At 34.9% G+C, this 12,724-nt stretch overlaps 1 protein-coding gene across 3 annotated transcripts in view; it reads left to right on the top strand.

The window, feature by feature from the left end:
• Window positions 1–9,949, top strand: part of LOC139010677 (probable ATP-dependent RNA helicase DDX60) — a 103,628-nt gene extending 93,679 nt beyond the window's left edge. For all 3 annotated transcript variants that reach the window (XM_070415444.1, XM_070415443.1, XM_070415442.1), the window contains exons 36-38: window positions 4,546–4,697; window positions 5,924–5,986; window positions 9,354–9,949. In XM_070415444.1, the coding sequence (XP_070271545.1) occupies window positions 4,546–4,697; window positions 5,924–5,986; window positions 9,354–9,453 (315 nt within the window). In that variant the 3' untranslated portion in view covers window positions 9,454–9,949. The remainder of the gene's footprint in view (window positions 1–4,545; window positions 4,698–5,923; window positions 5,987–9,353) is intronic.
• Window positions 9,950–12,724: the final 2,775 nt, after the last annotated feature.

Below are 12,724 nucleotides of genomic sequence, written 5' to 3'. Positions count from 1 at the left end.
GTTCAATTTCGGTCAAGGGCATGTACCTTGGTTGCAGGCACATCCCCAGTAGGAGGTGTGCAGGAGGCAGCTGATCGATGTTTCTCTCTATCCCTCTCCCTTCCTCTCTTTTAAAAAAATCAATAAAATATATGTATTTTTTAAAAAAAAGAATCCAGGGGTGTCTACAGGAATATCCAGAAAATTGTGCTCTTAGGCCAGTATGATCTGTTTCTTAGTATTGGCCCGAGGGACCCTGCTCCACTATATAAAACTTCCACGGCCATCACTTGTCTTCCATCCTTGAAGAATCTAGGGGATACTGACACAGGCTTGCTATGAAAAGAGCACATAAAATTACCTTTGGGCTTTCCCAGTATTGCTATAGTTGCTGTAAATCCCATATATATTCTGGATCACTGATGCCCAAAATGGCGTACAAAGAACTGGACATACTTGGAATATGCTGAATAAATAATCAGAATGTTGAAATATACTTTTAGAAATATAATTTATATCTTAATACAAATTTTGAGAAAGAAAATAAATTTTGTTACATTTGATATTATGGAATGACACTGATATCTCAACTCCATTTGATTCTAAAATTAGATAGTCTTCTATCATGTAAAATAGTCTGATATCACTTGAAAGAGTTTTTTAAAACTATAGAAACCCTCATACATCTTAAATGGACACATACATTTTATCATTTATTTAAATAATTTCTAATGATATAGTTTGAAGCTTCCAAAAAAACATTTATATCTATAATAATAAAAGGGTAATATGCTAATTAGACCAGACAGCTGAACGACCTTCTGGACGTCATTCTGGATGTCTTTCTAGACAAAGCCTTGGTAGTGGGGGTGAGGCAAAGGTGGTTAGGGGCAATCAGGCAGGCAGGTGAGTGGTTAGGGGTGATCAGGCAGGCAGGAAGAGTGATTAGGGGTGATGAGGCAGGCAGGCGAGTGGTTAGAGGGGATCAGGCAGGCAGGTAGGTGAGCGATTAGGAGCCAGTGGTCCCAGATTGCAAGAGGAATGTCTGACTGCCAGTTTTGGCTGGATCCCACAGGGATCCCTGCAGGATTGGGCCTAAACTGGCAGTCAGACATCCCCCAAGGGGTCCTGGATTGCGAGAGGGTGCAGGCCGGGCTGAGGGGAAACCCCCCCCCCCCCCCCGAACATGAATTTTGTGCACCGGGCCTCTAGTGTTAATATAAAACCATTGCAACCCTTGCCAATTTGGCTCAATGGATAGAGTGTTGGCCTGAGGAACAAAGGATCCCGGGTTTGATTCCAGTCAAGGGCATGTACTTTGATTGTAGGCTCCTGCAGGAGGCAACCAATCGATATGTTTCTCTCACATCTATATTTCTCTCTGTCATTCACTATCTCTAAAAATTAATGGAAAAAATCCTCAGGTGAGGATTAAGATAAATAAATAAGTAAATAAATAAATAAATAAATAAATAAAAATAAACCATTGCATCGTTCTTTTTAAATGTATAGAATGGAATAAAAGTCCAAAGTGTTTTAATACCATAATTTTCAAGTTAAAAGAAGTGTTTTAAAGCCATAATTTTAAAGTTAAAAGTAAGTCTATAATTAAATTTTTAATGATTTAAAATTTGGTGTAGTTCTCTTTCTCTTGCATTTAGATTCTACGTTTCTCCACACAATTTTCCTTCAATGTAATCATCCTAATGAAGTACCCTACCTCATATTTCTTAGCTGAAATAGTATGTAATTCCAAAGTAATGGTTATTTTTTGTTGATCACAGAAACTTATATAAAATATAAATTTTGAGGAGTAATTACTAAATGTAAATTAATTATTGTATTAGAAATGTATATGTTAATGAGATGAATGAGGCTATTTCTTTTTTAATTAGTACCTATAACTATGAATAAATATTTATTTATTTTCAGAATGAGTTAGGGTTTCAACATCAAATCTTAATTTGAATCCTGAAAAAAACTTATTTAAATAGATGTAGAGATGAAACAACTTTTGTTATAACAATAACAATAATACACAATTCTTCTAAAATCTCCTGAGTTGTATTTCCCAAATCACTGAACAATCTACCATCAAAAATATTTAATGTTCTTTTAATTAACAACTTGATTAGATCCACCTTCAATTTTGTTGAATTCAAATAATTCGAGACTATCTAATTAAAAAAATGTTAAACAGTTTTTAAAGTCATTCACTTTCTCAATAGGAAAGCTCTGCACATTTTAAAACCCTAAGGAAATGTACACTAGTAAGTTGGGGAGGCTATTTGTTTTATATAATGAGAATAAAGCATTTATGAAAGAAGAAGCAAGAAAGAAACTTATTTTTACTGATAAGGAACATGATTTAAAAACAAATTGTAGGGGGTTTGGAAGACTGGGTGAAAATGGTGAAGGGATTAAGAAGTATAAATTGGTAGTTACAAAATAGTCACATGGGTATAAAGTACAGCATAGGGAATATAGTCAATAATATGGTAATAACTATGGATGGTGCCAAGTGGTTTCTGAACATATCAGGGAGACCACTTTATAAAGTATATAGGTGTCTAACCACTGTGCTGTACATCTGAAACGAATACAAAATAATATTGAATGTAAACTGTAATTGAGGAAAAAATAAAGGAAGTGGTGTCTGAGGCAAACAAACAAACAAAACAACAACAACAAAACTAAACCAAACAAAAAAGCCCCAAACAAGTTGGAGTCCACTGCTCCAGATCCTGCGTGAAGCTCTTATGTGGATAGCTCTGTAGAGCTTTACCCCATATGGGTAGTGTCTTATAATAAACTGCCTTTGAAGAATGAGGATTCCGAGTATAGAAATAATAAAGGAGTGCATGTTAGCTTATAAGACCAGTGCTTTTATGAAGATTTTTCCCCTTGTATTTTATTTGTGCAATCACAAACAGTTACTTACCTAAGAGATTTTGGAATAATTTTATTTCACATTGAAAAAAGATATTAATTTTTAAGTATTATAATTTCCACTTATTTTCATCATACAGTTAATTAAACTTATGAACATTATGTACCATTCACTTTTGTTTCCTTGTTCGAGATTTTGCATGTCTTTTGAAGAGACACTGACACAGATATAACAGGATATAATGTCTATGTCTTACTGTCGTACAATCACCATCAATTAGCAGTGACCTTTTAGGTACAGGGCATGAAGTGCTTGATGTGTTTGAGAGAAGGGGGCAGGTCTATTTCATCTGTTTTGAAGCATCTTGTGAATATTCCCAGTGTATTGCTCAATGGTAACATAACATGCCCTGTGCCTTATCCAACTTGCTTTATACAAATTTACTTTACTAGTGTAAGTTATAATATCTTAAAACATATTTTGCTTTATTATTCATTACATTCTACTGTATTCCTAAATATGCATGCATACATATCTTTCAATTGAATATAGGTAAACTATAAGGCATAAAACTAATAACAGCCATGTGCTCCTCCTCTATTTCATTCACTTATCTCTCTGCTTTCCTCATGATATCAACTGTTCTAAACTTTGTGTTTTTATTTCTCCTTTAAAATGTCACATACCAAAATCTCACTTTATTTTTTCTGCTTTTGAATTTTGTAAAAAGTGAAGGAATACTTACTGTGGTCTCTTAGAAGTTGCTTTATACACCTAACACTATGTCCATAAGATTCATTCATGTTATGACATGAAGCTCTATTTTATTTTTGCTACTTCATAGTATTTCATAGTGTGAAAGTAAAACAACATATTGATCTATTCTCCTGTAAATAAATGTTTGTGTTTGTTTCTAGTATTTATAATTCATAGAGTTACTATGAACATCTGGTACACATGTGCAACAGTTTCATTTGAGTATAAATTTTCTGGAGTTTTAGGGTCAAATGATTATCTAGATCATAATGGTATAAAAATATCCAAATGGATGTTACTAATAGTAACTTTCCAAGCTACTATCAAGTCATTTAGAATGAAATTGTACCAATTTACACTCTTACCAACAATATACTAGAGTTCCTATTGGCCCCGCAAAGTACAGTTTTCAAAAAAAAAAAGAGAGAAGACATGGAAAACTCTTGATTTGCTTTCTTCCTTTTCTTATTTTCCTTTTCTTTCCTTCTTCCCTCTCCCTTTCCTTTTTATTCTGGTAATTGGATTATAAAAAGTGTTAGAGTTGTTCAATTGAACTCTTCTCCTGAGACATAACAAGGGACAAGCTCCCTGATGCTGTGTTCATAAAGATATTTCCTGTACCAATTAGGATAATGATGAATTTTTCAATTAGCTTTCCTTTCCTAGTGAGTCTTGCTGTATTCTAGGCGGATGGTTGAAATTGCCATCAATATGCTGTGCAGCAATAATGTTCATAGGTGGATCCAAGCTATTTTCTAGGGTTGCTTAGGGTAGCACACTCCAGTGTGTATGGAAGACACCCTCTTCCCTCACTGAAAGAGTGTGCTTTAGAAATGCTGGTTTAAGGAAGTAACTGAAAAGCACAATGTAATAAACTTTCATTATGAATGAATAAATTAAGAAAAATTGTATTTCTTCAGGTCATTCTGCGCACAATTGGTATCAGTCATGCTCAGGCTCCTGTGCTTTGGCCGCACAGGTTTGATAGCCAAGGAAGAAGAATGCCACTTAATGCTTATGCACTTGATTTCTATAAGCATGGTTCCTTGACAGGATTAGTCCAGGACAACAGGTATGTTTTAATTTTCTCCGTGTAAATCACTACCTGTTTCTCTACCTCCATGTCCACATCCCTGCCCATGTCTACCTCTCTCTTTCATCTCTATTTCTATATCTATATCTATGTCCATCTCCATCTCTAGGTTGATCTCTCTCTTAAAATTCATTAAGTTCATATTAAATGAATGAACTTAATGAATTTTAAGCCCCAAATCTGGCTTTGCATTTGCTTTCCACACCCTGTAGGACAGCAACTTTACAAAGTGCCCTCTCGCACTCCGGGATCCTTTGGGGGATGTCAGAGAGCTGTTTTCTGCCTGATCCTCACAGGCCAGGCTGAGGGACCCCACCTGCCGGAGGTTACCTCGCTCACTCTATAGACTCAGACGCTGGGGAGGGTCAGCGGGAAGTTGGCTCCAGGGCATGTCCGGTCCTTCTCACCCAGTCCCGCCCCACTGGCCACCTTTTAATTAATTTCCTTTCAATGTGCACGAATCCGTCACTAGTACAAATGTAAAAATATATTTTTATTAAGTATCCTATTTATTCATTATTAGATATTTTGAAACTGAGTGACAATAATAATTACAAGCTTTTCATGATAGAACTATATAGAAAGTATATAATTCACACATTTGAGGACTGAATAAAAAAAGACAATTGTTTTAGTTCTTAGGCAGGGAAACCATTTTTAAAATAGTAAGCAGGAATACATCCTCTTGAGTTTACCTCGGAATGGGGAAATTGGCCCAGGCAGTGAGCACACAATCAGAATTCAGTATGCATTTTACATAAAATTTTGAACAGTCCTTATTAAATTAAAGAATTTGCAACTTCTAACACTCTTGAGAAAAAGTAATCATTTAAAAAATAAAATTCACTGTTGTAAATAAAGCAGCCATGATATTAGTAAATAATTTATTTCGTTCTTCCCATTTGAGTATCTAGCTCTCATTCACTCTGTTGAGTTTTACTTTCCTACGTTGGATTTCTCCTGAGATGGTCAGACTCTGATTTTTGTTGGTCATCCGTGGCTGTGATACTTGTTATTGAATTCATAGTCATCATTTCCACAGGTTAAATTATCTTTTGGGAGTCTATGGTAGAAATGATTCTGGTAAAACCTCTTGGAAGACAAAAGCAATCTATTATTGTCGATGAATCTAACATTTCAATATGGAATAAGAAGTATCTTAATGTTTTTGCACCATTGATTTTTCCAAATATTGTTTTGTTTAGGATGAATGAAGGAGACGCTTATGAGCTGTTGAAAGATTTTTCACTCACCCTTCAATCTATCAGGTTTGTTATAGCTTTTAAATACCGATTTCAAATTTTCCAGTAATTTAGTGGTAATTTGAAAAATGTTAAGTTCATACTTACAGGTATCATTGAACCTTTTAGGTGCTATGCATTTCAATTTTCCAAAACTTTTCAGAACTTCTCAACATCCTGTTACATTATTTCTACCTTAGAGTTAATTCCCAAGTCCATTTGACATAAAGTAGCATCCAGACCAGTCTCAGCCCCAGGCACTGTGCACCAATAGACAGCAATATTCTAAAACCTCGATAATCTGGAATTTCTCAATTTCCATAATCAGTGTACATCAGACACATGATACTTCAGAGGGCCCCTTAGGGCTCCATCAGGTTTCTGGTTTATATCCACTTACATATTCTTGAGTCTTGCTTTATCTAGTGTTTTCTCCAGGCTTCCTCCAATTCTGATCTCTCATATTGGCTTCCTATTTTCATCTTTAACAGAGCCCAGTGGAGACCCAAGTAATTCCAAATTTTGTGTGGATACCCCCATTCCTAGGCTCCACTAGCAGGTTCTCCTTAGGACCATCTAGTGCTGCCTCGTTAAATATTCATCTTTCTGATGCCTCCGGTATGCATGCACTTCAATACTTTATGTATGTTCCTTTTTCTGTGGCTTTAAAAATTATACACATATATGCCTGGCTGGTGTTGCTCAGTGATTGAGTGTCAACCTATGAACCAGGAGGTCATGGTTCGATTTCCAGGTCAGGGCACATGCCTGGGTTGTGGGCTCGATCCCCAGTTGGGGGTGTGGGAGATGCAGCCAATCAAAGAGTCCCTCTCTCATCATTGATGTTTCTATCTCCCTGTCTCTCTCACTTCCTCTCTCTAAAATCAATAAAATAATATCTTTTAAAAATTGTACACATATGCATATAATTTGCCATGAATCCCTTGTTTATGGGGTTTTTGCTAACCAGGTCATTTTATTTCTTTATCTGAGATTAATCAGACATGTTTGGACTTTTTATATGGAGAATGAAACTTTTATAATGGCGAAGCAGAGGGAACTGCTCTAGATTGAGTATTCCTTACGTGTTCATAGTTATCCACGTTAGGGTGTGCAGAGCACTCCAAGAAACTTCAGAGACTTAGGAGCTCTCTCAAAAGCTGAGCCTAGGAAAATCATTCATTCACTTTTATAAAAGTATCAAAGTATTATTGGTTTGAGGTGTAGTCTAAACATTTGAGATAGAATTATTAAACATATTCTTGCTTTAAAAAAATCTTACAATGTACTGAGAGAAAATATTACAAAGGTAATAAGTACTAGGATGATGGATAAAAGGTGACCCACTCTACCTTGAATTCAGAAAAGGATTCTCAAAGTAACATTTTGACCAAGTCTTAAAGGATGGAGCAGAGGGAATAGTGCTTTCAAAGGACAGAATTGGGAAAGGGCCTGATATGTCAGGCATAGACTTTAAGTGCAGTATGGTGGCATGTAGAATATGGGATTGTGTTAGGGATGGGGAGATGCTGAGTTGCTTAAAGCAGCTTTAAAGACAATTTGTGTGTATATATATATATATGAAAGGGTCTTCATTATCATAATTTGGAGTTTGAGCTTACTATTTGGAGCAATGTGTAGGCAGTGCATAAGAATGAGTGTAATATGAGTCTACGGTGTATGGTTTATGTAAATGGTAGAAGCTCAAAGGCTATAACAGTCATGCAGGTGAGAATAAGTGAGGGTCTGAATTAAGGAAATAGAAGGAATGTTGAAGAAGAGTGGTTAGAGAAATATTTATGAGAGAGTAGAATCTGAAAAAACAAAAACATACAAAACAAAACAAAAACAGACTCAGAGAAACAGAGGCCAAACTGATGGTTGCCAGAGAGGAGGGAGTGGGGGATATGGGATGGGTGAAAGAGATGAAAGTAAGTATAGTCAATCATATTATGATAACCTTGCATTGTGACAGATGATTACTGAACTTAGTGTGTTGGTCACATTGTAAAGACTATAAATGTCAAATCACTATGTTGTACACCTGAAACTAATATAATATTGTATACCAACTATACTTAACTAAAATTAAACATAGAATCAAGAACTTGTCAATAAATGTCATGCAGTTGGAGAAGATGCCAAGGTCTCTATTTTAGTTAATGATATATAGGAAACATAAGCGTTCAGAGGAGATTTGGGGACTAACAATCAAAAATAGTGTTATGATATCTGTGGAATATTGTTCAGGAAGAAATGTCCATTAGTCATAATTATAGGTCTGTGACTAGGAAGAAATGCAAAGTTGTAAATATAGATCTGGTCATTCATTTTGGTCAGTGAAGACATGAGGAAAAACAAACCTGGAATTCTAGTGGAACTAAAGTAGATACGTTTATAAAAGGCTGATAAAAATCAGATCTTTGTTGTTTTCAGTCCTTGATCAGCCCAACTGTAGTGTTCATTCTTGAATCTCCTCTCTCCTTTCTTGTCACCTGTGTATTGGTTTCTCATTGCTGCTCTAACAAATGACCATAACCAGCTACTTAAGCCAACACAAATTTATTCTTACAATTCTATAGGCCAGAAGTTCAAAATGAGCCAAATGAAGGTGTAGACAGGCTTGCGTTCCTTTCTAGAGGCTTTAGGACAAGCTGTTTTATTATTTATTCCAGCTTCTAGAGGCAGCTGGCCTTACCTCGAACGTGGCCCCCTTTTATGTTCAAAGCCAGCATTGGTGGGTAGAATATCATATTGCATCCCTTTGACATTTATTCTCTCCTGCCTCCCTCTTCTATTAATAAGGATCTTTGAGCCTACACTGTGCCTATTTAGATAGTCCAGGGCAATGTCCTCACCTCAAGCACAGCTGATTAGCAACTTCAATGTTATCTGCAACCGTAATTCTCCTTTGCCATGGAAGTAAACATATTCATAAATTTCCGGGGATTAGGATTTGGATATCTTTGGGGGGCCATTATTCTGTTTACCACACCATGTGTTCTTTATTTTCTCATACATCCAGGTAACGGAAGGAATATTTTGCCTTTCATAGAGGTAGTTGCCTGTAGGTTCCATAGGCGACTTGTAGAAGAGAAGGGGAGTTTGTGTGGCTGCTATTGAAGGGAGGAAGGATCAGGGTACTTGGAATTTGGTGGTTTTAAAATCCTCTTAGTGATAGACATGGGCTGTAGTAATAGACTGCCAGTTGTCTTGTGATCTTTGTTGGTTTTTTGTGCATGGGTTTTTGAGCAAAATATGTTTCTTCTTCATATTTTGCTAACATCTCATCATCTAGTGAGATTTACTTGATTCTGCTTGCCTGGGAAAAGCCTTCTTACAATACTGACTCCTCTGAAATGGGTGTTTCATATATATTTATTTTCATTTGCAGTGTTTCCTTGCGTGAACTATGTGAAAATGAAGATGACAATGTGGTCTTAGCATTTGAACAACTGAGCAAAACCTTTTCTGAAAAATTTAACAAAGTCTGAAAACAGTCTTTCCAAAACACTTAAAATATTTTCATGGGTATTTTTCAAGTCATATTTTCATGTTTTTTTCATGATTCTCATGTTTTTTTCAGAAATATATATATGATGAAGTAGAAAGAGCAAGCTCTTTAGAGTTAGAGTTGTAATCAAACCTGCCATGTTCTCTTATGAATACTAGTGAATGAAGTGTATTATTTTTGAGTTTTGGTTTCTTTATATAGTTGAATAATAATGCTTATGTATCAGCTAGTTTCAGATTGATTGAGGAAATGCAAGGACTTTGTAAGTGACAAAAATAATTTTTACTCTGTGAGACTTAAACAAGTATTACATTCTGAACATTTTTTTTCCGCAATGTCATAGTTTGTAAAGTGTCTATTAAGGCTAAAATAAATGATTACACTATCCTAAAGTTAAAATTGATTCTCTCTAGTTGACCTAAATGTGATTACATGACTTAGATTTATGGCCATTAAAATGGTATCTTCCAGTAATCTTAAACTACTAAATAAAAATTATAAATGTGAATTTTGGTATAAATCCTCTGATGTTTGAAAAATAAATATAGCTGATGATTTGGCTTAATTTTAATTGTATATAAGTTGTTTGAAAACTACAAAGTAATAAAATGGGTTTAATCTAAATGCCATTGGTCTCTATGTTCAGTCTATGCATCTGAAAATCCATTTACATACATATATTTATTTTATTTGATAGTTTATGCATACATTTGACCCTTGAATATTGGGTTTGAACTGCGTGGTCCACTTATATATGAAATTTTTTCAATAAATACATTGCATATTTTTTGGATATTTGCAATAATTTAAAAAAACTCACAAATGAACCATATAGCCTAGAATATCAACAAAATTAAGTAAAAGGTATGTCATGAATGCATAAAATATATGTAAATACTAGTCTATTTTATTACTTACTACCATAAAATATGACAGAGCCAATCAAGGAAATTATGAAAGCGACTGTGGATATGGCAAAAAAAAAAGGTGGTGATTGTGGTGAAGGGTTTCAATATATGGATCCTAGAGAAATTCAAGAGCTATTAGGCAATGTACCAGAGGAATTAGCAGAAGACGACTTGATGGAGGTGAGTGCTTCCGAACCAATGCCAGAAGATGAGGAAGAAGCCAGAAAACAAATTGACATCAGACAATCAGGCAGAAGGATTCTGATTATTCAAGACAGCTTTGACTTCTTTTACAACACGGACCCTTATATGGCACTGGCACTGAAACGAAGGCAAGTGGTGGAAGAAGGACCGGTACTCTATAGAAACATTTTTAGAAAAAGAAAAAAGCAAAAAAATCAGACAAAATGAAGATGTATTTCCATATAGTTACACTGGGTGTGGCTGCCTCTCCTGCCCGCCCCACCTTCTATCTCTCCCTCCTCTCTCACCCCTACCACCATGGAGTCAAGGGAGGGAGCAAGACCACCCTCCCTTTCTCTTCCTCAGCCTACCCAATGTGAAGAAAACAAGGATGAAGACTTTTACGATGATCCATTTCCACTTGATGAATAGTAAATAATCATCTGGGGTTTTTTTTACAATGACAGTTAATAAATGTATCTGTTGTATATGTGTGTGAGTGTCTTTGTATGATGATAATAACTTCATGGCAAAACTGTATGAGGTGTTCTTGTGTCATTAGCACCATCACCTACATAGTTAACATGTAGAACATTATCTGCATGGCTTTTATGGAAGTAGATAGCCTATTCTTACATAAGTATAAGGTAAGTGGTATTTAATATAAAATTAATAATGTTTACTTACTGTCTTATAACTTCCCTTTCAAATAATTACCTTACAATGCAGTATATCTTTCTTGTAATTGGAGAAACTACATATCAACCTATCATCACAGGTAAGTGGTTTTTTTAAAAAGTGGTTTCCAATACTATATTCTGAACGACTGTAATACTATGTGTTGTAAAATTTTATAATGAATCATTTATTAGTGTATAGGTTAGATGACCATGAAACAATCCTATTGATTACACTAGGTTGTCATTAAAGCAATCATATGCTGTTTGTTTGTTATCAGTGTATGAACTGATATGCCTATAAATAAATGTGAATTTCTTTTACTACATATGAGACAATATTGATGTAGGTACAGACAGGCCATTCATCTTGTAAACAATGTAAGTTTATAGTATTGATAAATACAGTATTGTAAATGTATTTTCTCTTTTGATTTGCTTAACATTTTTTTCTCTAGCTTACTTTATTATAAGAAGATAGTACATGATACATGTAATACAAAAAAAATGTGTTAACCAACTGTTAAAATTATTGGTAAAGCTTCCAGTAATTAGTAGGCTATTAATAATTAAGCTTTTGGAGAATCAAAAGTTATATGTGGATTTATGACTACACAGGGTTCACACCCCTAAGTCCCATGCTGTTTAAGAGTCAACTGTAATCATTTTTCCTCTCTAGCCTCAGCCTCAGGTCACAGTTCTGGATTCTATTTTAGGCCCTAAATATGAACAAAGCCTTTCATCCTCAGAGCAGAAGGTCTACTTTGCCCTGCTACCCAGATGTCTTACTTAAAGATGATGTTTTGGGTGAAATTTTTTATACAAAGCTTTTATTGGCTTAGGAAAATACCCGTGGTTCATTTTGTCTGGAAATGGAAGAATTCTGTTTTCTGGAACTGGCCCATCATTGATGTACCATATTAGGGGTCTTTACTTTCTCTGGCTACATCCATTCTCAATATTAAAAAACTTGCACTACAACAATTTCTGAACACCAAGATTCTTAGAAACCAAAGTGGTTTCTATTGTTCTTTATATCTACTACAATGATACAAAATACTGATATATTGTCATGGTTTCTACTTCCTACTTTGGTTTCATAAGTCTCATGGAGATGTGATTTTTCTTCTTCCCCACATGTCTTAGCCAATCTGGCTCCCTAATATTTAGGAAGAGTATAAGATTACTTTTTGCAATGTGGTATTCTCTTAAAAGAAAAAAGTATGTACCTAAATTATTTGAGGTGGGTCTAATGGGCAGCTTCCTTTCTGATTTTTAGCAACAACCTAGAGAGTAACTTAGGAAATTTATAAAGAGCCAGGTTACATAGGAAATTTGAAAGCATTTTATGTTCCATTTGTTGTAATGTGAAATCTTCCTAATAAGATTTATCGGAGAATTATTATTATCACCATAATTTATTTCCATTTTTTTACATGAAAAAACACACATAATGACATTGATCCTATAAAGGGTATTCTGG

The sequence above is a fragment of the Myotis yumanensis genome, unplaced genomic scaffold (genome assembly GCF_028538775.1).
Source record: "Myotis yumanensis isolate MYYU_CA2020_CCGP unplaced genomic scaffold, mMyoYum1.0.hap1 SCAF_5, whole genome shotgun sequence".
NCBI lineage: Eukaryota > Metazoa > Chordata > Mammalia > Chiroptera > Vespertilionidae > Myotis > Myotis yumanensis.
The sequence above is the reverse complement of the archived record's forward strand: the minus strand, read 5'-3'. Positions and strand labels throughout refer to the sequence as shown.